A 24,035-nucleotide genomic window follows, 5' to 3' on the forward strand; every position below is an offset into this window, starting at 1 on the left:
TTTAAATGCGTGAAGGCTTCATTTCTGAAGAAATAAAATACAACGCACCATTTCAAACGAGTGCAGACAGGTAGATGCCAGCAAGGCGAGGCAATCATGAACTCCAGTGACGTTCCTCTGATACAGCATGTCCTCGTGGCATCAAGCAGAATTTGGCTCACGGCAAAGATTTACAAGTACAATTACCTGTTCCTATGTGATGGCATGTGCCTTCTTTTTCCTGTTGTTGATCTTTCCATAATGAACACACATGCATTTAGAATGAGAAAGTGTGTATGTCTGTAGACCTACATTCTAAGAACCTGTATGTCTATATATGTGTATGTAAATCTTGAGATAGAATCAAAAAGATTATCTTTAGGCCTTACCATGCTACAGAATTTCAAAACTAAGATCTGGTGATTGATATATAGGTTTCATCCTAAATACTGGTTGGCTTTGAGATCCTAAGCATGTCACTTTATATTTTTGTCATAAGAATACAATAATACTTTGGGAACACATGATAAAACAAAACCAAGGCCTTCGGGGCACAAGAAAGACAAAAGTAAGAAACCAGGGTTTCAATACACCCTTCAAAGGCCTAATTTCTGGTGATCTATTTTCCTTTCACAGACCCCAGAAGTTCCATCATCTTGCAGTAGTACCATAGGCCAAGCTTGCATCAAAGGGCCTTTTCAAGGCATGTAAGATAACACAGTTGAACATACACAGAACCCCAGCATCTCAAGGGTAGAGGCAGAAGGGTCAGGGGTTCAAGACCAGCCTTTATCACACACAGAATTCAAAGCCATCTTGGGCTAAGCGAGATCCTTTTTCAAAATAAATAAACCAACAAAAATGTAAAAGGAAAAATCAATAGGCAAGCTAAATCATAAAAGCAGTTAAAATGTATTTGAGCTTATGGGAAAGCTGTGTGGGGCAGCAGTACAGGATAGGGGGCCTTTTGCTTTGTTTGGAAGTTGGAACAAGTTTCCTGGGATAGACAGTGTTGGTTGAATTAACGGTTACAGCTAACCTGCAAGCTTCCTAGGGTGAAAGAAAGCAAATACACAAGTCCTCAGATGAGCTAAGGAGTCAGGATAGAAGAGTGGCTTCCGTAAATGATGGTCAGATTGCTTGACATGCAGAATCTTTTGGTAAAGCAATGCTTCTGCAGAAAGTGTTCCTGGGGACAGTTCATACCCAGTCCTTCCCTACGCTTGTCACTTCCAAATGCTTCACCTGTATCAGTTCCCCATGGGTCCCAATGAGCTACAAAAGCACTTTCCCAGTTGCCTTTTCCTTTAAGGAAAACGCTTCAGAGAGTCCAATACTTCCAAAAGCTCTGAGTCTAGAATTATCAGACCATTACATGGTAATGCCCGCTGTGCTGAAAGAGAAATGAGGAAACGCTGGCCATCTGGGCTTTTGCCAATCCCAGGGCTGGTTATGTAGCTCTGTGTTTGGGGTCTTGCCTACCACGTACAAAGCAATGGGTTAGTCTCCAATATGCCCTACGCAGTAATCAAATATGGATGCTTAATTTACAAGTTCCCCCAAGTTCCCAACTCATACATGATTTTTAAAAGTATATCCTAGTAATAGAACAGTAAAGGTTAGGAATAAAGGTCTATTTTCTATCCATCACCATAAGGAACTATGGGCTAACAGTTTCAAAAAGGGAACTCAGAGGCAAGTTCCTGACCTAGCAAGGTTCCCTGTGCACCTAGGGAGCTAAGTCTATGGAATGCAGAGATCAGGGCCTGGGAACCTGGTGATGAAAACCACACAAGAAGTGAAGGGTTTGCAGTTGGAAGCCTGCAAAGTAAGGAGTCATTGCTGGTGTCTATAGAAGTTTAAATAATCCTATCAGTAGGATAGCAAGGTGAACTATAACCGCATAGCTAGTCTAACCTAAGGTGACGGATGATACATCACCAACTAGAGCATCCTTCTGTCTTGGAATTGTGCAACTATTTGGGAGACAGCAAACACACACAACTAGTATTCGAAATTTGCCACCAGGGAGAAGGGAGAATCCAGTACAGAACAGAATGAAACAGACTCTAAAATGGAGCTTAACATTCCCTCCACCAGGCCATCATAACAATCTTTTGTATTAGGGAAGAACGGAGTCCTAGTGTGGTGAGCCCACAAGTGTTATCCAGTAAATGTACAACTGGCAGATCTATTGAACCATCCACGGGAAGTGTATCCGTACACTCCACCTGGAGAAGCCACTTTTGCAGAGCTACAGGCACACCTGTCCTCTGGATGAGTCACTTTCCATTTCGCAGACATCTAGTGAAATCCTGGCGTTTCTCACTTCTATAGTATCCCAGCAGTGTATAAATCTGACTTCCTGTAGGTTAACCAGATATCTCCTCCCCCACATCATGAAGCCACAGTGTGAAAAGGACTCAGTCAAGCCTTTGTTCTCATAGCCAAAATCTACATAAAATAGTCCCCCACAAACTTTTTATATTGACAATACTCACTGATAAGAAAGGAGTCTCAAACAGGAGGCAGTATGTCTGCTCTAAAACAGATTCAGGAAGCTATAATCTACTGGCCCTTTGCTCTAAAATTACTAATATTTTGTACTTACCCTTCACCTTGGTTTTAACTAACATAAGATCACAGCCCAGGAAATTAATTGTTTATACAGGAAAAGGTCCCAGTCACTAAAACTAAATGAGAAAAAAAATCTCATCTGGGAACCCTGTTGGAGTCAAAGGCAGGTCCCCAGAAGAGATTCCTTTTAACTCAACCAGCTAGACGCTAATGCAAATCAAACCATCAAACGGGCATGTAGCTACCAAGGCTGTGTTCCCAGCTGAAGGGAACTTCACAACCACACTGCCTCTGAGACAGAAGTTGCCTCCTTGCCAGATCAACCTGTTTATGTGACTCTGTGAAAATGTGTTACCACCTCTGGGGTTGCTATCTCGTCTGTATGCCTATAGAAACTGAAAAGTTTTGTGGAGATCAACTCTTTGTTTTGCCCTTAGTCTCATGTCCCTTGTGTTCATTTTTGTTTTACCTTTAGCCCCTTACCTTTATGCTCTCTTCCCCGAAGGAATACAAAATCATACAGGAATAACGTGCCTAAGTTAGTCAGTGAGTTCTACCCCTCAGATCCTGTTCACAAGCCAGTTTTTGCTTGCTGTAGAAGTCCTGTTCTGAACCCTGAGAGAGTCCTGAGGCTGGTACTCATTAGTTCCCGATATCCTAGGAACTAACATTTTATAATATCTTACAGATTTATTTATTTTCGGTGTGCCAGCACGAATTTATGTGAATCCCATGTGCGCAAGTGCCCATAGATGCAGAAGAGGGCATTGGACCCTCCTGGAACTGGTGTTTGGATGCTTGTGACTTGTGAGCCTTCATGTGGGTGGTGGGGTCCTACCCTGCAATAACAATAAGCACTCAGCCACTTAGATGTTTCTCCAGGCCCATTTTCCGACTTTTAATGTAACGTCAGGATTGTGCTCTTCGTGGTTGCATTTCAAGGAGGAATGTCATTGGAAATACTGTACTCCATGTGGACCTCCTAACCACATTCCCCAGAAAATACGAGGCGCACCTGGAATTGCATTACTATTCGGGCCTTAGGTTGGAATGCTGTCGATGCTACTACTTATGACATTGCAGTTGATGTTGAGGGTCCACAACACATCAAGTCAGTAGATATTGGCAGGCTATGTCACACTCACACTCTTTTCCTGAGTACAGCAAAAACCTGACCCAGAAAGCCACCATTTGGGTTATCAGAAGCACACATTATGAGATGCCATAGCTCTTTGCATTGACTCCTTCCAGGTCAAAATAAACTAAACTTTAAACCCAAAGGGTAGCGGTGAGTTTACTTCATGAAAGGGAGATGTCTGTGAAGTTTCTAAAGAGAGCTCGTCATGTGTCACGGAAAAGAAAGGTAGCTGCTGTACACCAGCCAAACGAAAGACAGAGCGTTCTCTCGTTAAGGGAACATCCACAGGGGTGATGATTAGCCAGAAAATTCTCCAGAGGAAATATGAACATGCATGTAGATGTGTCTAGCTCAGAAGATCTAGGCCCCAACTAACCTGTTTTGCAAAGGACTGAAAATGTAGTTGATGGAAAATCACCCTGGTATTCATTTTGAGGTTTGATTTTATGATAGAATCAAAAGAAAAAATTAAATTCCAGTAATTGAAGGGGTGGAAAAAACAGCAAAGCCAGGTGGTGGCGGCACAGGTCTTTAATCCCAGCACTCGAGAGGCAGAGGCAGAAGGAGCTCTGAATTTGAGGCCAGCCTGGTCTACAGAGTTTCAGGACAGCCAGGGGTGCACAGAGAAATCCTATCTCCCAAAACAAAACAAAACAAAAACAAAAAACAAAAAACAACAAGAGAGACATCTTTCACCTTGAAAGGAGAAAGTCATATTGGCAGCTAGGGTGGGGAGATGACATTGTGCACGGCCAGGCAATTGTTGAGTAGCAGACTATGATTTCAGTGGTGGGAACAGAAGTGAGCAAGTTTGTCTTCCTGGTCCTTGGATGAAACATTGCTCCATCTCCACCATCAAGAGAGACAAGCAGAATGATGATGAGTGCTCGACTTCTCCTCCATGGCTTCCATCCTGATCTTTAGTCATATCGGGGGCGGGGCCTAGCTGCACACGAGCGGTGGACACACCCCCTTCAGCTATCCAGACCATTGTCATCCAAAATAAGAGCAACTGCGAGCAATCACTTATGCTTTTTTTTTTTAAAGTGGTGTTTGGAGCCTTCATTAAAGAGTAGATCTCAGCTGATCCTGAAAAGAGCATCTTCTTCTACCAAGTATGAATCCCACAAAAGGGTGAAATAATGAGATATAGAGAAAATCAGATCTTCAGAGTTCCCACCAAACAGTAGCTGCGGTATTTGTCTTTGATCCCGTTGGCGTTTTCTAATTCATACCTAGCTAGCATTCATCGATGGAATATCTGCATTTAGGGAGGTAGGCTCAACAGGTAGCTTTCTGTTGCCTTAAACTTTATCTAACACATCTTCCTATCTCAGGAATGTTCCCAAAAGATAATTTTAAACTCTACATTTTAATTAGGGAACCCAGGACATCTTGGCCCTTGTAATGTTCAGAAGGAAAAGAAGTGGGCAACAAACCTTGGATCTTGAAGCCTCCCTGCAAAAGCCTTGTATACACACAGCTATGATGAACAGTTCCATAGGTGAAAACATAAATTATGGCTTACAGTTGTGTTTTTATCCTGCTCCTATATTTCAGTCACGTTGAATATTGGGTAATTTTTCTTGTCATTGTGTCCAAAAAGTTCAAAAGAAACATTAAACAGAGGGACTATTTTTGAACCATGTTGAAGAAGGCTTGGCGGCAGGAGTGTCTGGTTCTGTCACTAAGCAGTAAGGGAGTGAAGAGATCACCACGGAACCAGGGACAGACTATGCTCCTCCATGTCTGCTCTCCTACTACCTCCATTGAGACCCCATCGTCCAAAGCTTTCATTGGCATAAACCTGGGACCAATGTTCAAACATGTGAGCCTGTGGCGGGGTATCGCTTATCTAAATTGTGATCCTCTGCCTCAGACCCCATAGGCTCATCCTGGCTCACAAGGTAAAACCCATTCAGTTCAACTGCCAACACCCCCATAGTTTTAACAGTAGCAAGATTGTCCCGTGTCTCTTCTGATATTCAAAGAAACCTCATAGCTAAGGCTGTGTAACATCAATAGCCAAGGCACCCACATGGGCACACGGCAAACATTCCAATACCGTACCTGGAGCCCCATAACCTGCATCTGCCTGATGTTGTTCTGAAACTGAGGGTGTGGTAAAATTAAATAGTCTGTTATAAGAAAAACAATCACTATTATCTTAATTTCCTTCATCTTTATAATGGGCTTTGTACTTCTAAAACCATTAGCAATGAGAAGCCCTCCAGCTCTGCAACTGAAACATGCAGCAGATTTATTAAAATGGAGAGGTTAGGCTAATTATGTTAGAAGTCCTAACCAACAACAAGCCAGCATCTGGTCAAGGGTGGATGAGTCCATAGAATTACTTTCCAGATCACACTCACCAGCACAATGGCTTCAACATCAGAAGTAGTTTTGAGTTTCCATGTTTTAAAAGCGTGAAGTATTTTTACTTCATCCATTGGTCCTCCACTCCCTCAGATCAGGCAGGAGAGGTATCCATTTTGTTTGACTTTCCATTGCAGAAAGTGCAATTTAAGTAAAGGCGAATGCCAGAATTGCATGTCTTTTTGAGGAAAATAACCATTGGAGAATATTCTATCCTGGACCCTTCTCCAAGGGGGAGTGGGGCCTGGGGCTTGATCACATGCGTACGACCCCCCTCCCACCTACTCAAGGGCCACACGATGAAGTCATTTTGATTTATCCTGAAAACAAAGGGGCCAATCTTACCAGTAACATGTCTTCAATTACAGTAAAATATTTGAATAAAAGCTAAACGATTAACTTCAAAATGTAACAATAAGTAATTTAGACTTAAGGGACTTTCCAGGAGTTAGAAATAAAGCTCGCAAGGGTTGGTTAACAGGGGACTAACAATGCAACAGGGCAATACCGCAGACGCTGTTCAAGGAATCCAAGTAGGAACACATGGGGAGATGGTCCAATCGCTTCGAGGCAGAGACCAGGTGGCTAGAGTTATTAGGTGGCTACTGCCCCATGAGCAATGGCCCGGTAGGAAATGACAGTCTTCCTTGAAGCGTGGCAGTGGACAGGAAACAGAGAGATACTACAGCTATGCAGAAGAATTAGTATCAGTATCAAGACTGATAACTCTCTTGCAGGTAGCTCTAACGGAGAGGTGGTTTCAGGTCGGCTCCAGGTAGTGAGCAGGCATGAGCATGCGCAGGCTCTCAGACGTCACCTTAGGCTCTTTTGTCTTATATTCTTAGACTTCGGAGCAAGAGAATTAGGTTCATTACTGAGCACCCCCACCCCCATCACACCCTGGCTTCTAAGAGACTCCATCTACCAAAATCTGAAATATGGGAGCTAACAGTTCTGGAGGAGAAGGGAGTTCCTTCAGCTTTGACATGTCACTAAATACCAAGCCTTCTGAGCCAGGACTGCAGGGAGTGGCTGTGGGTTTTATGAATTGCTCCAGCTTACTCACTAGAAGACATCTAGTAAATAGCGTGTGTGCGGAGATATTTTCAAGACACCTCTAGAGAGCGGTTTTCAACTTTCCTAAGGCTGCAACCCTCTAATACATTTTTTCATATTGTGGCGACCCCCGACTATAAAATTATTTCGTTGCTGCTTCATAACTGCAATTTTGCTACTGTTATGAATCATAATTTAAATATCTGATATGCAGGGTATCTGATATGTGACCTCCAATTGGCCTGCGACCCACAGGTTGGGAGTTACTAGTCCGATACGTGGGCGTGGAGGTAGGGCGGCACAATTGAAGCCCAGCACTGCTGGCTGCCAGGCTAAGGAGGCATGCAGAAGTCTTTGATGGGGTCGAGAAGGAGGTCAAGGCTGAACAGAAGGTGCCTTGGAATGCTGGTCATGGTCAGACTGTCCTGGTTTTGCCTCTTACAGAAAGCATGACCCTAGTCTTTAACAGGACACACCTGAGCTGCAGTGTCCTTATCTGAACTAGAGGATTGGCACCTGTGACTAAGTCAGCTGTGAGTTAAGTGGATTCTCTGTGGGCGGCACTGACCATAGAACTGAGCAATAGAGAAACCAGGGGTTGTTAAATATCAGTTACTGTCAAGGAGGAGATTAATAGGAAACAGGGAGGGATAGGTATTTAGAAGAAAGGTTAAAAAAAAAAAGATGGCAACCAGTCAAGGAAAGATCTACAGAGACCCATTGGACAAGAGAACAAAGAAGTAATTAAATAAGGTGGACGAGAACATTCCGTGCTGTTGGGGCTGTTGGTCTTGGGCCATTCCGATTCAGAGTTCATTCAATTAGAAACTGAAAGGAAACCTGACGGGTTCACAAGGTCACGGAGGGATGATGCCTCCTCACCAGAGTCATTTATGAGAATGTTTTCTTCAGCTTCTAAATTGCCACCAGTCCGTTCCCCAAAGATCCAAATTTGTGCTCTCCATGGAGAGAAAGTCTTGCTGTGTAGAGAACTACTGTGATTCATAAAAATGCAGGATATGGAACCCAAGGAGGAATAATCCTGCACATACCAACTAACTTCTAAGAGGTAAAGCAAAAAAGACACCAGGCAGTGTTTTTATACAGGATGGCCCTGAGTTCCCTTCTGCTGGGTCAGTTTCTGGGTCTGGGTCTAAAGTGTTTTTTTTTGTTTTTGTTTTTTATCAATGTAGGTGGTATAAATGAGGGTTAATCATTTGCCTAACCCTTGTGAGGCCCTGGGTTTGATCCACAGCTCTACAAAGTAAATACATTAAAAATAAATGTAAACACGTAAATAAAGACATAAAATGGACGAACACAATGTCCCGCATTCTAAGGGCTTTGTTATAAAAAGGCGAACTTCACAACGAGGCTGAGAAATAGCTCAGCTAGAAAACATCTCTTTAGTTCCAAACACAGGGCTGGCTGGTAACTAAAAGTGGGCGGTGGTGGGTTCGGTCCTGAAGAAAGCTAAAGGGAGAGACCAGGTGAGCACATTAGCAATAACGAAACCCGGCAGAGCCTGATCAGTGGGCTAAACGGACAAGCTGATTGTAGAAGGCTGACAGGAGACAACAGTTCCGCAAAGTCATGGAAGTGTCTGCATTAGGAGGCTTCGTAGGAAAGAAGTAGAATTCAGGTATGGCGACAAGCCGGAAGTCTGTCAGCGACGGGAGACGCTCTACAGGGACAAAGGAAGAGAAGCGAGTTCTGGTTGGTTGTGGGTGGCGCATTGTTTTTTGATGACTTGGGCACAGCTAGAAATGGACACCTGTACATCCAAGTCCAGGAAGCGCGAGCTTTGTTTCCCTGAGTGAAATACTCACAGACCTCCCAACGACATGGGTCTGGACCTCAGAGTGACAAAATCAAAACAGAAGCCAAGGGTAAAATGGGCGGTGACGGTAAGAGCGCAATGCCTAACGGCACCAAGGCAGAGGATGGCCAAAGAGTGCCACGAGCAACTGGGTCTTCAGACGTGATGCGCACAGCGTCAGAAAGATGCAGCTAGCACCGTGGGAAAGAAATCGGACACACAGCCGGAGAGAGAACACAAAGAAAAGTGGCGCTGGCTATCTCGCGCCGCTGTTCCTCTCAAGATTTCTCAAGTGCTCAGCGCAATGTCTCTGGCATGAACATTGCTGTTCCTGGAAATGTGTAAAACGTTAAGGATTGTAATTCTCCTGTCAAAAGGTCACACGGGCGGATGACCTTAGTTTACAGTGGGCAGGTCCCCGCCAGGAACCCCGGGGGGAGCATTGTCACCATCTCCCCAGGCACCACGTGATGAACCATTTCACTCAATAAATCTTGGGTTACTCGTATAACACTTTTTAATTTGGTCGTCTATATTTTCTCTTTCAGTTCTTGCATTTTATGACTTGATGGCTTTATAATGTTCAAGACAATTCTTGAGAGGGCACAGGGGTCTAGATGAAACTAACACAGCTAGAATTGTAAAATGATGGGGAATGGAAAAAGGAAATTTTTAAAAAAAGGAAGGATGTGAGTGTTCCTAGGTGTGTGTGGTGGAGAAGGTTTATTGTAGCTGAGAGGAAGAGCAAAGCCAGAGGCAAGGACATCTGAGAGATTCAGAGTGAACGCGGCCCTGAGCTGAGTGGGCCACATGAGGAGGAGGCGGGACAGCCAGGAGGGTAAAGGGTAGACAAAAAAGACAGGTAGCTAAAATGGCTGGATTAAATAGGGAAGGGCAGTCAGCCCTAGGGCTGGACAAGTTTAGATTAAGGGGTGAGGTATGCCAGTCATACCCTGTGAGAGGTAGGGACTGAGGGTTGCTGAAAGAACCTGGCAGCCAGGTCTGCTTTTGTACAGTCAGGCTGTTTGAGACACACAGCCTTCATTAGAGAAATCTCCACGGGAACCTCTACATGCGTTAACCCGGCACTGTTTATCGTTTTGTGCATATTTCAGAGAACAGGAGGAAGAAAGCTGGGCATTGCTAGCCGAGCTTTCAGATGAATTCATTGACAGTCTTCCAATTGAAGACCACCGAGAGTCCACTGAGCCAAAGGCCAGGCCTTAGACATTCCTAAAGCAGACCTAGGCTATGGAAATCGCTATCCTAGGCTCTACTTGAAAGAGAATTCAGTCCCAACGCACTTGTGACAGCCAGCCTGGTTCCCTGATCCAGGGAGGAGAGCAGCAGTTTGGAAGTCTGGGTACCCCAGGCGTAGCCATCTTGGCTCCCTGACATTGAGCAGGTGAGTTTGTCACCCATGCCTCAGTTTACTGACCCGTAAATCGAAGTAGTAGAATTAAGTTCAGAAGTAAAATCATCAATCTCTCTCTCTTTCTGTTTTTCTCTCTGTATGTAGGGTATGCATGTCTGTGTGTTTATACATGTCAGGAGACGTGCGAGTCTCACATGTTCACACGTGCAGGTGGAGGCCCAAGCTTTGTGTCAGGAATTATCTCTCACTGCTTTTCCATTTTAGTCACTGAGGCAGAGTCTGCTCGCCAAACCCAGAGCTTGCCAATATATCTTGTCTTTCTGAGCAGCTCGCTCTGGAGGTTCTCTGTCTCCTTGAACCCCAGGCAGACCACCATGCACACCCCACATTTATGTGGGTTTCTGGGGATCTGAACTCTGGTCCTCATGTTTGGACAGCAAATGCTCCAACCACTTGGCCATCCTCTCAGCCCCCACCAATATTTTTTTTTTATTATTTAAAATTGTATTAGCAGTCAAGATGGCTCAGTGGGTGGAAGTGTTTGCTACCAAACTTGAGGATCTGAGTTCAGTTCCCAGAACCCACATTGTAGAAGAAAGCCAACTTTTGTAATTTGTCTTTCTGTAACTGACCTGTTGGAAATAAATGTTTTATAAAGACATCTGTGTCTATCATCAGACTGTAAGAGTACCCTAACTATGGACCCCACGAAACTAGAAATCCCCCATCACCCCCAGGAATCTCCTGCTGCAAGGAGTAAAATGCTGAAGACTGGTACCCATGGAAGGGGCCTTCTCTCCCGGGAGTAGATCAGGAGTAAATCGTACACAGCCATCTCTCCCGGGAGTAGATCGCACCCAGCCATGACAGTTCATCAGACCTCCTTACAGGCCAAACTGAAGACCAGACCATAATGGGTCAAGGGTGGACAATACCAAATCTTGACCAGGACTGCTTCCCTATGCAAATTCCCTAGCTTTCTGTTTAAATTTCCATCTCACGTCAGGACCCTAACAGTGGGTTTGAGGGGGGGCGGTGTCACTGGATTTCTTTGTCCCTCAGCCCGGTGTGGCCACATGTAAGACATCTCCTTCTTTCTGTTCTCTTACTATTAGGCTGTTGTATAATTGACCCCTTTAGTTTGAGTGACTGGACCTAAAGGCAGAGATTGTGGTCCCAGTTTGTGAACACAAGACACATGTGGCATGGCGCACGCGCGTGTGCGCGCGCGCGCGCACACACACACACACACACACAAATGTTAAAAATTTAAATTTTATTAGCATATATTAGTTATATTATAAAATAACCGGTTTTATCATGAGATGTAAAGTCACTGCTCATAATGGTAGGCCCCTCAGGCAGGTGTTCTACACTAAATTACAACCCAGCACAGTGGTAGTTTTGGAAAGTTAAGTAATACGATGAAGTTAGTTGCAATTACTACGTGACAATTAAAAATGAAAACATAGTAAAATATGGCTAGTCATATGTCAACTTGATGGATAAACTAGACTTATCGGAAAGGAGGGAAGCTTGGGAAAGCTCACTTGAGCTGATGCCTCCATATGACCTAGCTGTAGAGCATTTTCTTAACTAGTGATTGATGGAGGAGGCCCCGCCCATGGTGGGTGGGGTCATTCCTGGGCCAGAGGTCTTGTGTTCTGTAAGAAATCAAGCTAAACAAGCCTTGAGAAGCAAGTCAGTAAGCAGCACCCCTCCATAGTCTCTGCATCAGCTCCTGCCTGCAGGTTCTTTCCCTGTTTGAGTTCCTGTCCTAACTTATTTTGATGATGAGTAACAACAAGGAAGTGTAAGCCAAATAAACCCTTACTTTTCTGTAACCGGAGGCTGCGCATTTATTTCCTGACTGTTCAGACACGAATAATCACACAGAAACTGTATTAATTACAACACTCTTCAGCCAATGACTCAGGCATATTTCTAGCTAGCTCTTACATCTTGAATTAACCCATTTCTATTAATCTGTGCATTGCCAGGAGGCTGTGACTTATCAGTTAAGGTTCTGGGTATCTTTTTCAGCAGCTACATGGTGTCCCTCTCATTCCGCCTATTCTCTCTCTATCTCTGTTCTGATTTCCTGCCTGGCTTTACTCTGCTAAGCCATTGGCAAAACAACTTTATTCATTAACCAATAAAAGCATCACATATACAGAAAGACATCCTGCATCACTTCCCCAATTTGCTTTTTGACCTTGGTGTTTTGTCTCAGCAGGAGAAACCCTAAGACAAAAGGCAGTTAAATCTAGTTAACTGTTCAGGCTATTTCAAACTTTCTGGTATGGTTAAAAATATATGAATCCTAGTTTGTTTTGTGCTTTTCTTGTGTTAGGGTACCTGAAGAGAAAAACTCCAAAGACGCCTGAATAAGTTGAATGGAGTCTTTATTAATTTTCTCAAGAAGATTAGCAGGAAGCAGCTATAACTGCCAGTTTGTGATCACCAGTTTGTTTGAGAAAGAAAGAAAGAAAGAAAGAAAGAAAGAAAGAAAGAAAGAAAGAGAGAGAAAGAAGGAAAAAAGGTTACTGTTTGGTCCCAAAGAAACTCAGGACAAGTGACTAATTGTGGTACCTATTAGCATATGCAAATTCTCAAGTACCTGTGACAGAGCCTCCTGGCTGCTCTCAGTCTCTGACCCCATCCCCCTACCCTAAATGTCTCCAGTCTGGGGCTTTGCTTCCCTTCCTCCAGCTTCTGATTCCTATAAAAACCTGCCATTTTGGCTATGCCACACTTTTTGTCCTTCTGGTCCTAGGGTCCTCTCTCGTCCATCTGTGTTCTCTCTTTTCTTCCTCTCTTACTTGCTGTCCTCCCCCCACCCCATGGTCTGGGTCAGTCTGGATCCTTCCCGAGGGATCATGTTCTCGTTTTCATTCAGTGACCCATACAGAAAGCATCTGCAACCAGCAAGGATTGTTTACAGCGGTAGAGAGATAGCAGTTAAACTTTCAGGTCAGAGTCCCATACTGTGGGAGTCTGTAGCGGTCAATCCAGAGACCAGCTTACCAAAGGAATTTAGGGCTGGTCCAAGAGAACAGAGGCCAGTTTCAGCACTATTCTGAAGAACGCATTCATGAGATGGCATAACCACAATGCCTTCGCCTGCTACACTTGTTCGTTCTCATTTTATTTTGTTTTAGCTATTATTTTAGATGCCTCTTTGTTTTCTAATGAGAGAGAAAGAAAGGGTGTAGATTTGGGTGGGTGGGGACGGGGAGAGGATGTTAGGAAAAATCCTAACACGAGCCACTCTGCCGGTACAAAGAAATACAATCAGGTCAAATCAAACCAAATTAAAATACTCTTGTTTTAATAAATGCAGCATTCTTGGGTGGCCGAGAGCATGGCAGGGGACACAAAAAACTGGGGAGTACATGCAAAACCCAGGACCACGTGTTCCTCCTCTGGGCACCTATGGGAGTAGTCCTGACCCTTCCCTGGGGAGGGGTCAGAACCTAGCATGCTGGGATTTGGGGTTCAGACAAATGAAACTCCCAGGCCAGGGGGCTGGGATGGATGCCAGTGGCTGGGGTGATGTTCCCAACTTAATATTACATTCCAGACTTTTTGGATATAGGGGTGATAGGAAGTTGAGGTGATAATTATGCCTAACATTTAGGCTCTCTTTGGAAAAAGGGGCGTAGACTCAAGTCTGGCTACTTCCTACAGGCACGGGACCATGTGGAAGAGGGAAGAGCTAAAAGTTGGCTCTCTCACACTCAGCGAACGGTGTGGTTGGGGTGGCATCCGGTTTGCTGTAGAACTCAGGCAGCTTCTTTTTAAGGGAGATGCGAAGGCAGGTGGCTAGGAGAAAAAATATTGTTATTATTGGCCCTATGAAATGGAGCTAGCCATGGGATGAGACACAATAGCAGAAGAAACCAGATTTCATTTGGCAGGTGTCCTCAATCCAGAAGAGTTCACAGGTATCCTTGATTTAGGAGAACTGGTACTAATGGTGAAATCCCAGGAGCTGGTGTAGGTGCTTTTGGTGTTGACTCCACCCTTCTTCCCTACACCATTCAGCTTAGTTTTCCCCACCTAGCTCTGTTCCCCTATAGCTCTGCTATAGGCCCAAAGCAGTTTCTTTATTCATTAACCAATAAAGGCAACACGCAGACAGAAGGACCTCCTACACCATTTCCCCTTCTCTGTTGAGACAAAAAGGAAGGCTTTAACTTTAACATAGTAAAATTACATAGAACAAAACAGTTATCAAGCAAGAATTACAGTTACAAAATTTATATCCACTTTATCGTTTATCATAACTAAGAAAAACTATAACTATATAAATTCTTCAACTCCATCAAAGACTCCAGAAGGATATACTATTATCTAAGTAAACAGGAAGTGCATTGTAAGCAACTTCCAAAACTCTGGAATTGACAGAGACATCTCGCTGCCTGGACAGTCACTCAAAGTTCTTCTGTACCGTTGGAGCATCCATCTTCAGCCTACAGGCTCATAGTATCCAGCAGACTTTTCCACAAAGCAGGGAATTTCAAAGACAGTTCTGCCTATAGTGGTGGTCTCCGGTGGCAGCTCCATGGCTTCTCTCTGACTCCACCCTTCTTTCTCCCAGCATTCACCCTAGCTTTTTCCTACCCACCTAAGTTCTGCCTTGCTATAGGTACAAAGCAGTTTCTTTATTCTTTAATGGTGATCACAGCACACAGAGGGGACTCCCACATCCGGAGCACTGAGTTAAAAAAACAAAACAAAACTGGGGTCCATGATAAGTTGGTCAGGAACGTCTCCCTGCCCCAAAAATCATCTCTGCAAAAGGCCCGGCCTTTGCCACGCGTGTATCAGGCTTTTGGCATGGCTGAGACTTTAACAAAAGCCCAAAAAGTGAACGGGTCACCCCAAAACTCTTCTAGCATGTAGTTTATAAAGGGTAACTCACCAAGTGAAGCTGATGTTCCTGGCGGAGCACATGAAAAGGGCATATTCCAGCATAGCCCTAGACCCTGGGCCTGCAGGAAAAAATGAACCCCTTCGGTGGAACCTCCAAATATTAGGAAAAATCCTAAGATGAGAATGTAATGTTGAGTTGGGAGCTTCACCTCTGCCCCTGGCATCCATCCCAGCCCCTGGCCTGGGAGTTGCATTGGTCTGGACTCCAAATCCCAGCATGCTAGGTCCTGACCCCTACCCGGGGAAGGGTCAGGACTACTCTCACAGGGTATTTACGTGGACATGCAGAGGAGGAACACGTGGTCCTGGGTTTTGCATGTACTCTTCGCCTGCCATGTTCTTCGTCACCCGAGAATGCTGAATTTATTAATACACGGGCATTTTAATTTGGTTTGATTTAACCTGATTGTATTTCTTTGTGCCGGCGGAGTGGCTCGTCTTAGGAGTTTTCCTAACAGAGGATTTGAGAGGAGTTAGGGAACAGAAAACCATAATCAGAATATACTAAATAAACTCTAGGAAATTTTCTAGAATTTTTTTAAAAAAGAAAGCACAATTGAAAAGCAAACATTTAAGTATCTGGTCATCCTTTATTTGATCAAAAGTGTCAAGCAGTGGTCAGTGCCACCTTTCCGTGCACGCTGAAGCAGGACCTGGACTACTCTTCCAAACCCACTCTTTCCTCAGGTTCCCATTTTGCTCTTGGACTCTTCCTCCTGCCTCTTCCCACCACCAAGGCAATTTCTACTTTTAAAAGTTTGCTCTGGAACAGGAGAAGTGGTCTCCCCTGGGACGAGCCTCCTAATTGGTTATCCAACGTTTTCAGGTCCAAAGGAACCTCCAGTTCCCCAAACTCTAAAAGGCAGTCCAGACATCCAGAAGTGAGTTCAGTCTGGCCTATAGGATTTCTGGCAGTTAGATAAAAGCCAGTGTTCCTCGGGAATTTGTGAAGATGGATCCCCTCTACCCAAAGGAGTCATTTCCCTTACCTCTGGCAGAAGGGACATCTGGCTACCTGCGGTTGCATATCTAAGTCCTTGCTGGCCTCCAGGCTCCCTCAGTGTCACAAGGACCTGCTACATATTTCAAAATCCATGCTGGCGTCCTAGCCCTTCCCACCTCCTCCTAAATCCTCTCCAGCTCAGGGGCTTCCCCCTGCTCCACCCCAGCGGCTCATCCTTCTTATAATACAGTTCTTCTCATTATTCTCCATTCCCGCTATTCCCATTGTCCTTTCTAGTGTCTGTCCCCTGCTGTCCTCTCCCCTCTCCCAGACAGCCCTGCCCTGCCCAGTCCACTGCCCATGGTCAGACTACTTCTTTTTCTCTCTGAATTCTTCCAGATGCCTCTGGATATTCTCTCTCTCTCTCTCTCTCTCTCTCTCTCTCTCTCTCTCTCTCTCTCTCTCCTACAAAACAAAGCAAACAAACTATGGAGCGGTCATGTTAGCAACTTCTTTACTGTACCTCCCTTGTGTATACGTATCAAGAGGTCCACCCTGAAATTTTACACATACAAGGAACTCTAAACAGACTGAGAGGTTGGATTTATCTATTTATGCGTGTATAGGTAACGGCAACAAAGAAAAAGAGGCCATGAAGTAGAGAGGGAGCAAGGGAGGGACATGGGAGGGCTTGGAGGGAGGGAACCAAAAGAGGAGATGATAAAGTTTAATTTCAATAAATGAATTAATTTTTAAAAAGAAGAATGTAGTAACTCCAATAAAACATAAATAAAGATTAAAAGCCAGTAAGTTGTGAGAATTCCTCAGGAACCGAACGTTTGGGTGTTGGGTGTGGATCTGAGCAACCACAACTGAGAGTCAAGTTAATCTTTCCTTTCCCAGAGTTCAGCTCTTCATGCCTGGGTTTAAAGGCAACTTTCTCATAGTTTATGAATAAGGCAGGAAAAGCAGGGGGACTCTTAGAGTCAGTTTGTTTGCTTGTGTGTTTTAATTCCTAATCTTCGCTGTTTACCTGGTTTTGTCTGAGAACAGCTTTGTGACCATCCTGGAATTCAACCTCTGGGCAAGGTTCTTCCTTGCTGCCGCCAAAGCAGCTCACAGCTGGACTAAGTCAAAAGAGGACAGCTGGGAAGCTGCCCGAACCTGGATGTTTCTCCTAGTCAGTCATTTTCCCCAGCGCAGGCAGATGGATACCTCAAGCGAGAATATGGAGCCTCAAAGGCAGACTTTGAAGCCAGTGACGTCACTGTCTTTGGGAAGATATCACATTTCTGAGGAGTATGGCTTTCTACTTCAGAATCCTCTGGTAAGGACTGCTGTGTCCCGGCTAGCCCAAATTGTTTGATTATTTGATTGTTTGATATCTTGATTGTTTGATTATTTTATGGGGGAGGGAGTTATTATAAGGGTCAGTATAATACAAAGTCACCAGCCAGCGGAGGATGCTAGAAATATGGGCCTGTGATTCCCAGGGGATGGCACAAAGAGCCGCAGTGTTTGCCTACTGATTCCTTAAATATATCCCATATAGTTAATATACTTAAGGAATCTATATAGCAAAACCTGAATCATCAGAAGCAAAGGGGTGATGTGGGGTTCTCCTCTGTATGCTGTGAGTATATTTTATTACCGTTGGTTAATAAAGAAGCTGCTTTGGGCCCATGTGCTATCAGAGAGAAGGCAAGTAGGGCCCTGGATCAACAGCTCAGTGCTGCGGGCACGTGACCTCTCCCAGGGTGTAACGCAGAATAATGGAATGTCCCCACTGGAGATCCATTCTGCTCTGGAGACAAGATTGCCATGTACTCCAGCAGAGAGAATGAGCAGCCGATGTGCTCAGTGTACTGTGTTAGTACAAATTAGTTTATCTTGGTGGCAACAGAGACAATGGGGGATCTTTGGTGTGTTCAGAGCTGATAAAGATTAGATGGTATCAGGAATCTCTGAGATGAGGAAGGAACGTTGGAAAACACATTGTGCATGCTCCTATGTATCTGCCAGTTTGTATCAGGCTGTTCTCATTAAACGTAGTCTGAGTTTGGAAGATGTGTCCAGGCAAAGTGCTAGTGGCAAAGCCAAGGCTCTTGGCATCTTTTAAAAATTGACCACAAGTGAGTGTAAGGCTGTTCAGTTAAAAGTCTAGGGATTCAATGTCGTGGTCACTGTAACTGCTAAAATCAGCATGGACATCTTGCTTCTGGCCAGTTCCTCCCTTACTGTTGTTTAAAAATACCAGGAACTCAAATACCTATAGCAAAGAGACTTCTGTTTGCTCTGATTTGAAACAGTGTATCACTATGTAGCCCAGACTGGCCTCTTGCCTCAGCTTCCTCAAAACTGGGATTACTGACAAACTCCTCACTTGGTTTTTTTAATGTTACTGGAGGGAACAAAGGGACGGGAAGAACTAAGTTCTCTACAGAAAGCGGTTAGCTGTGACCTCAGTCTCACATTTGCAAGCTGGAGGGGTGGAGGGGTACTCGTTCTAATTGGGGGGGGGCTGAACCTTTAGGCCAGATCTCGCAGCCTGAATTAAGCCATGCCTTCCTGCAGCTCTCTCTCTGAAACAGAGAGCTAAAAAGCAGTCTGTACTCTGACAGGATAGATTTTGTTTGTTTGTTTGTTTTCAAGACAGGGTTTCTCTGCAGCTTTGGACCCTGTTCTGGAACTAGCTCTTGTAGCCCAGGCTGACCTCGAACTCACAGAGATCTGCCTGCCTCTGCCTCCCGAGTGCTGAGATTAAAGGCATGCGCCACCAGCGCCCAGCATACATGATAGCTTTTTACTTATGGTTCCTGACTCCTCCAGGCTCCATGTCACATAGTCCATGCTAAACTAAAGCACCTGACACGACTTCCCAATGCCCCAACAGTGTTATTAAAAGGTGGATATCTTCTTTGTTCTGAGAATTGATTTTAAAGTCCTCGGGAGAATTCCTGAGGGAGGGGCTCTGAAGGTTGTTTTTTCAAAAGGCTCCTCTGTGTCACCAGTCACCCTATCACTCTCATAGTCTCTCACTGTCTTTTTTTTCTGTCTCTTTGCCCCCCCCCTCCGCCCCCTCCCTCGGTGTGTGTATGTCTGTATTTGGAAGACAGGAGGCTCACAAGTTCTAGACCCTGTGACCCTGTCTCAAGACAGAAACAAAACCAAACGGTCAACCAAGCAATGTACCACAAAGCACACAGGACTGTGCGCGCACGACTTTGCTCCAGTACATTCCCATCCTTCCAAGTTCACAGGAGAGGAAGTGCTGATGAGACACGCCCTTGGCATCACTAAGACTGTGGGCTGAGTCAGAAAGATAACGGTGCATTCAGGAAAACACCGGGTCAGACTTTTCTGTCGCTTTCCTTTTTATAAATGTCGGGACCACAGAAGACAAAATAGCAGCGTCAACTTCTCTTCCCATTTGTTAGGAAGGAGCTATGCTGTGGTTTGGTGGATGGATACCCCTTGAAAGAAATCCCCAGTCTTGCTCACACAGAAAAGAAAAATTTCTGGCTCCATCCTGTGACTCACTTATATTCCAGTGCTTTCAGTATGACTCTTTCGTTTCTCTTTCAATTTTCTTTCTTTTGTGTGAGGGTCTTAAGTGTCTTCTCTGGTAAAGGAGAGTGAAGGAACTTTGATTAGAATCAGGCCCTGGCTGACCCAAAGGGCAAGACAGACTCACTGGACAAATAGTGTTGCAACACATTCAACACATCAATCACTGGTTGGGAAAGAGTAGTGGGTGGGACCCAATCCTCTGCTCCAGGGCATAGCCAAGATCTGTTCTTCTCAGGCCATGGGCAGTGAGGAGGGCGGCCCTTCAGGCATCTCCTTCAGGGGGTCCTTGGGTTTCCTTACAACAAATCCTTACCAAGAAGTCTCTCTAAACTAAACATAGTTAGTTAATGGTTGAGAAGGCAATCTGGCTTTGGGGCAGTAGATTACGTTATACAGGCTCTAGCAGAATGGTTCTGTAAACCAAAGACTTCCAATTTTCAGTGTCTTTGTGGAAAATCGCTCCTCCTATCTATGAAATGACACAAAAAATCTTTGATAAGATGTCTGTTCTCTGTGTGCATCAGGGAGACGAAGAATGCAAGAAGATCAGTCTGACAAAAAGGCAGTAAGAGGCTGGGCTGCAGCCCAGCTGAGAGTCGCAACGCCAGGCTCCGGAAAATGACTTAACATCCTTCACAAACACAATGTGACTGCTACTTGAGACATTTCCTTGCACAGCACTAAGGGCAGGGCAGGTGAGAGCGGTGGTTCCTGAGCAGTGTGTTGAAACCATTAGGGGAGTTTTCACAAACAACCCAAATGTTGAGCCCCACCCACCCTGTTTATTCAGGCTCCAGTCTCATGGGCTGGCGGATGGCTGACTGAGAGAACAAGCTAGACAAACCAGCTATGAAGGTGCCACAGTCAACAGAACCTTCTAGAAGGGCTGGAAAATAGTTTACCTGCAAAACTAACACCAAGTAGATGAACTGATAATAAGATCCTTATTGTAGACATGAGAGCGAGAACAGCCAGAGGCACCTGGAGGAGCCCAGAGCAGAGAGAGAAAGAAGTAGATTGAGCATGGCCAACTGACTTGACATGGCGAGGGCTGTCTGCGAGAGAGAGGGGAGAAGGCAGGGTATAGAGAACAGGGAAAGCATAGCTAGAGAAACAGGAAGAGAGCAGAGCTGGGGTAGGGGAGAATTAGCAAGAATAGCAAGGTCATAGGGAGAGGGAGAAGCTGGCGGGAGGGGAGCTCGAGCAGGAGGGAGTTTAGGATTGGGGCAGGGGTGAGAAGGGCTAGGGCACCCGCATGGTCTTTGACGTGGGTAACAGGTTCTTGTGATACTGAAGGGGCCTGGTGCCACAGGTGATGTTCCTTCTGCCTGAGGTGAGGGCAGAGGCTCCTTCAGGCAGAGGGGAACCAGTTTCTCAAGTTCCTGAGGGATGTTGGCTTTTTCCTAACCACCAGAAGTTTTTCTGTAGTCCGGGTTGAGCTCATTTCTGGGTATTTGAATTGCATTTTGGAGTCTGGGGAATTGGAGCCCCCTTAGACTTGACAATCAGAAGACATTGTACATGTACCATTGGGGCAGACAGGCAGACAGACAGACTGACAGGAGTGACCTTGAGGATAACCCTCCAGAAAACAAACCCGTGCCTTTGCCTTCAGAAGAAATTCTAAACACTTGGTTGAGGCATCCGGCCACAACTGGTTGGAAGAAAGGGTAGAAGATGAATTGCCACGGAAGGCTGTACTTTTCAGACAAGACAGAGAGGAAGAACTAGCGTTGCCCTGCAATGGGAGGTCAGCGCAGATGGCCTCTGGGCACATCTGACTCGGGATGCTGGGGCCTTGAGTCACCATCAATCCAGAGTAGGTGTCAAGGCAAAGAGGAGATTGCATAATGGCTGACATTGACCAAGACTGGGATGCACGCGGTAATAAAGGAGGCTATAATGACTGAAGTGTGGGGTTTGGGGGCCGGTAATACTGCAACCAAAAATTTGGAGAGACAACGGAGAAGCAGGCAGTCGGACCTAATAAAAAACAAAAGAAAACAGAAAGAAACAAACCAAAGGACATGACTGCTCCTAGGTATGGGGGAGGAGAATGTTTATTGGAGATTAAGGGAAGAACATAGGTGGGGGCAGAGACATCTAGGAGAGCCCAGAGTGGACATGGTCCTGTGCCCTGTGAAGAGACGGGGGAGGGGAAAAAAGGGGGAAAGTAGGGGAGCCAGGTACAGCAGCCAGGAGGCCCCAAAGAGAGAACTGGTAACCAAAATGGCTGAATGGCATAGGGAAGGTCATCTTGGGGAAAGGACAGCCTATCCCATAGGATAAAGAGAATTTAGGGTAGGGGTGGGGTATGGGGGGCTTTAATAGGTAGGTATTGAGGAATGCTGGGGGAAGCTGGTAGCCAGGTCTGCTTTGATATGTTAAAGTCACCTCAGCCATTTGTCCCCGGTTTGAACCTAACAGTATTCTGCTGTCTTATCATATATAAAAGATTATAACACGACCATGTGGCCCTTGGCCTGGAACCAACTTTTCTTCCTTGAGCAACTGAACTTACTGTCATTAAGTACTTTTACCCTCTGGAAACAGCCACTGGCAATGAACTTGACTGTCTCAGACAACCATCATTGCCTCCTGGCCCATTTCACCTTTCCTACTCTGGCCCAGCTATAAAAGGCTCTGAGTACAATCAGAGTGACTCACTCAGAGGGTGTTCTAATTTGTGTTTGGTTTCTGTGATAAGGGAGGGAGGGAGGAAAAGAAAGAGAGAGAGAGAGAGAGAGAGAGAGAGAGAGAGAGAGAGAGAGAAAGAAAGAAAGAAATAGAAAGAGAGAGAGAGAGAGAGAATATGAATGCAGATGCCACAGTGGGCTTCTGGAGTTCTGGAGGTTAGTGGACAACTGTCCCAGGAATTGGTTCTCTCCTGTCACCTCGTGGGACCCGGGATGAACTCAGGTTGTGGTCCTACCTGTGGTTCTAGCCTTCTTTTCCTAACGTTTATGGCTCTTTCTGGCCATTCCCCTAGCAACTGTTGACTGTGATGTTACCAAGAGAGTCATGGAGCATGTGATGTAGCATTTAGTACAATGAAGTTAGAGGTGTTTAGCACCTGCTCTGGCCCTTTATCCGAGACCTTTATTCAGCTAGTTTTGATCAACCTACCTGAAGAGTCACCTCTGGCTTACAGCTCCCTTGTTATAAAAATGAAACTAAATTAGAGCTGGGCAGAAGTTCTCTAGGTCAGCTAGGCGGTTCTGGGACTTCTCTTCCATCCTCTGCGCTGAAAGTACTCTTTATTTTTTGTTTATTTGGCTTTTTAATTAATTAACTAATTAATTAATTAATTAATGTTATTCTTTGCTGTTGCTGCATACACTAGGCAGGTTCTCTTCAATGAGCTAACACTTCCCATCATGCCCAGCTTTACAGAGCCCTTAGGTTTTAGTCAGGGGTAAACCAGACCACATTCTATGTCATCTCACAAATACTAACAGGCCCCATCATGGGGAATTTGTAGGTGTCTGACAAGCTTCCAGGACCGTGCGGACTTCAGAAAATTCCGAATCCCAGAGGCCCCAAAGGTCTTTTCCTCTCTACACAGCCCTTGTAGCTGATTCTTGGCTCCCCGATGCTATGTGGAGATATAAAACAGTCTATCTGAATTTGTAAAACAAATTCCCTGGACAACCAGACTTGAGAGGAACTTAGAGACCTTAGACCTCAGACATCAAAGGGCTAAGGCACATCCTTTGGGGAAGAAAGTTTAATTAATCAATTAATTAAGTGACTGCGACAGGTACAGTACGAACTGACATCAGAGAGGACGCCTGCACCCTAAGGAGACTCTTGCCTGCTTCTATTGTCTCCAACGCTGCAACACGAAATCCTGCAGTGAAGAGTAACAAACATAATTCTGGGCTTTTCTCACTCTCTAAAGGAAAGGCTGGCAGCAGAATGCATTTTAAATGGCTTGTGGTATTGTATGAGAGGGTGTTCAGTACTCTCCTGGGGAAGAATTGAAGAGGCCGGGGAACCTAGCAACACCCGTGGTTGAGGGAGGCATTGCCTCCTACTGAGGCAGGTTGCAAACTACCTTTCAGACTCTTCCTCTCTGTCTGGATTACTTGCAAGGCTTAGTCCCTGAAGGTGGTTGTCCAACTCAGGCAGTGTCAGCATTAGCTGGGGGTCCCTGGCTGCAGGGCTCCACTAGAGTGGAGTATGTGCCTGGGATAAGGGCCAAGGCTGTGGGTTGGACAGTCCCCAAGGGATACAGGTATTGTGGTCTCTGACCACACTTGGA

At 45.2% G+C, this 24,035-nt stretch overlaps 1 protein-coding gene, 1 long non-coding RNA gene and 1 other non-coding gene across 5 annotated transcripts in view; 2 read left to right on the top strand and 1 right to left on the bottom strand.

Moving 5' to 3' along the window:
- Positions 1-13,630: 13,630 nt before the first annotated feature.
- On the bottom strand, positions 13,631-15,454 carry LOC125414552 (uncharacterized). Its single transcript, XR_007236300.3, has 2 exons — positions 15,248-15,454; positions 13,631-14,145 (listed from the first exon to the last, which is right to left on the bottom strand). It is a non-coding gene; the product is annotated as an uncharacterized LOC125414552 (long non-coding RNA).
- A 1,700-nt stretch (positions 15,455-17,154) lies between these two features.
- Positions 17,155-24,035, top strand: part of Ido2 (indoleamine 2,3-dioxygenase 2) — a 44,242-nt gene continuing 37,361 nt past the window's right edge. Inside the window, exon 1 of one of the 3 annotated variants that reach the window (XM_087901167.1) lies at positions 17,155-17,528. Coding sequence is in view for 2 of the 3 variants with exons in the window: in XM_087901166.1 (XP_087757292.1) it covers positions 17,370-17,528 (159 nt within the window). In the remaining variant the exon portion in view is untranslated. The remainder of the gene's footprint in view (positions 17,529-24,035) is intronic. The other 2 variants (XM_087901166.1, XM_085680599.2) reach the window with 2 other exon arrangements.
- Positions 23,711-23,833, top strand: LOC125414576 (U6atac minor spliceosomal RNA). Its single transcript, XR_007236315.3, has one exon. It is a non-coding gene; the product is annotated as a U6atac minor spliceosomal RNA (small nuclear RNA).

Source organism: Myodes glareolus, chromosome 23 (genome assembly GCF_982192425.1).
Source record: "Myodes glareolus chromosome 23, mMyoGla1.1, whole genome shotgun sequence".
Taxonomy (NCBI): Eukaryota; Metazoa; Chordata; class Mammalia; order Rodentia; family Cricetidae; genus Myodes; species Myodes glareolus.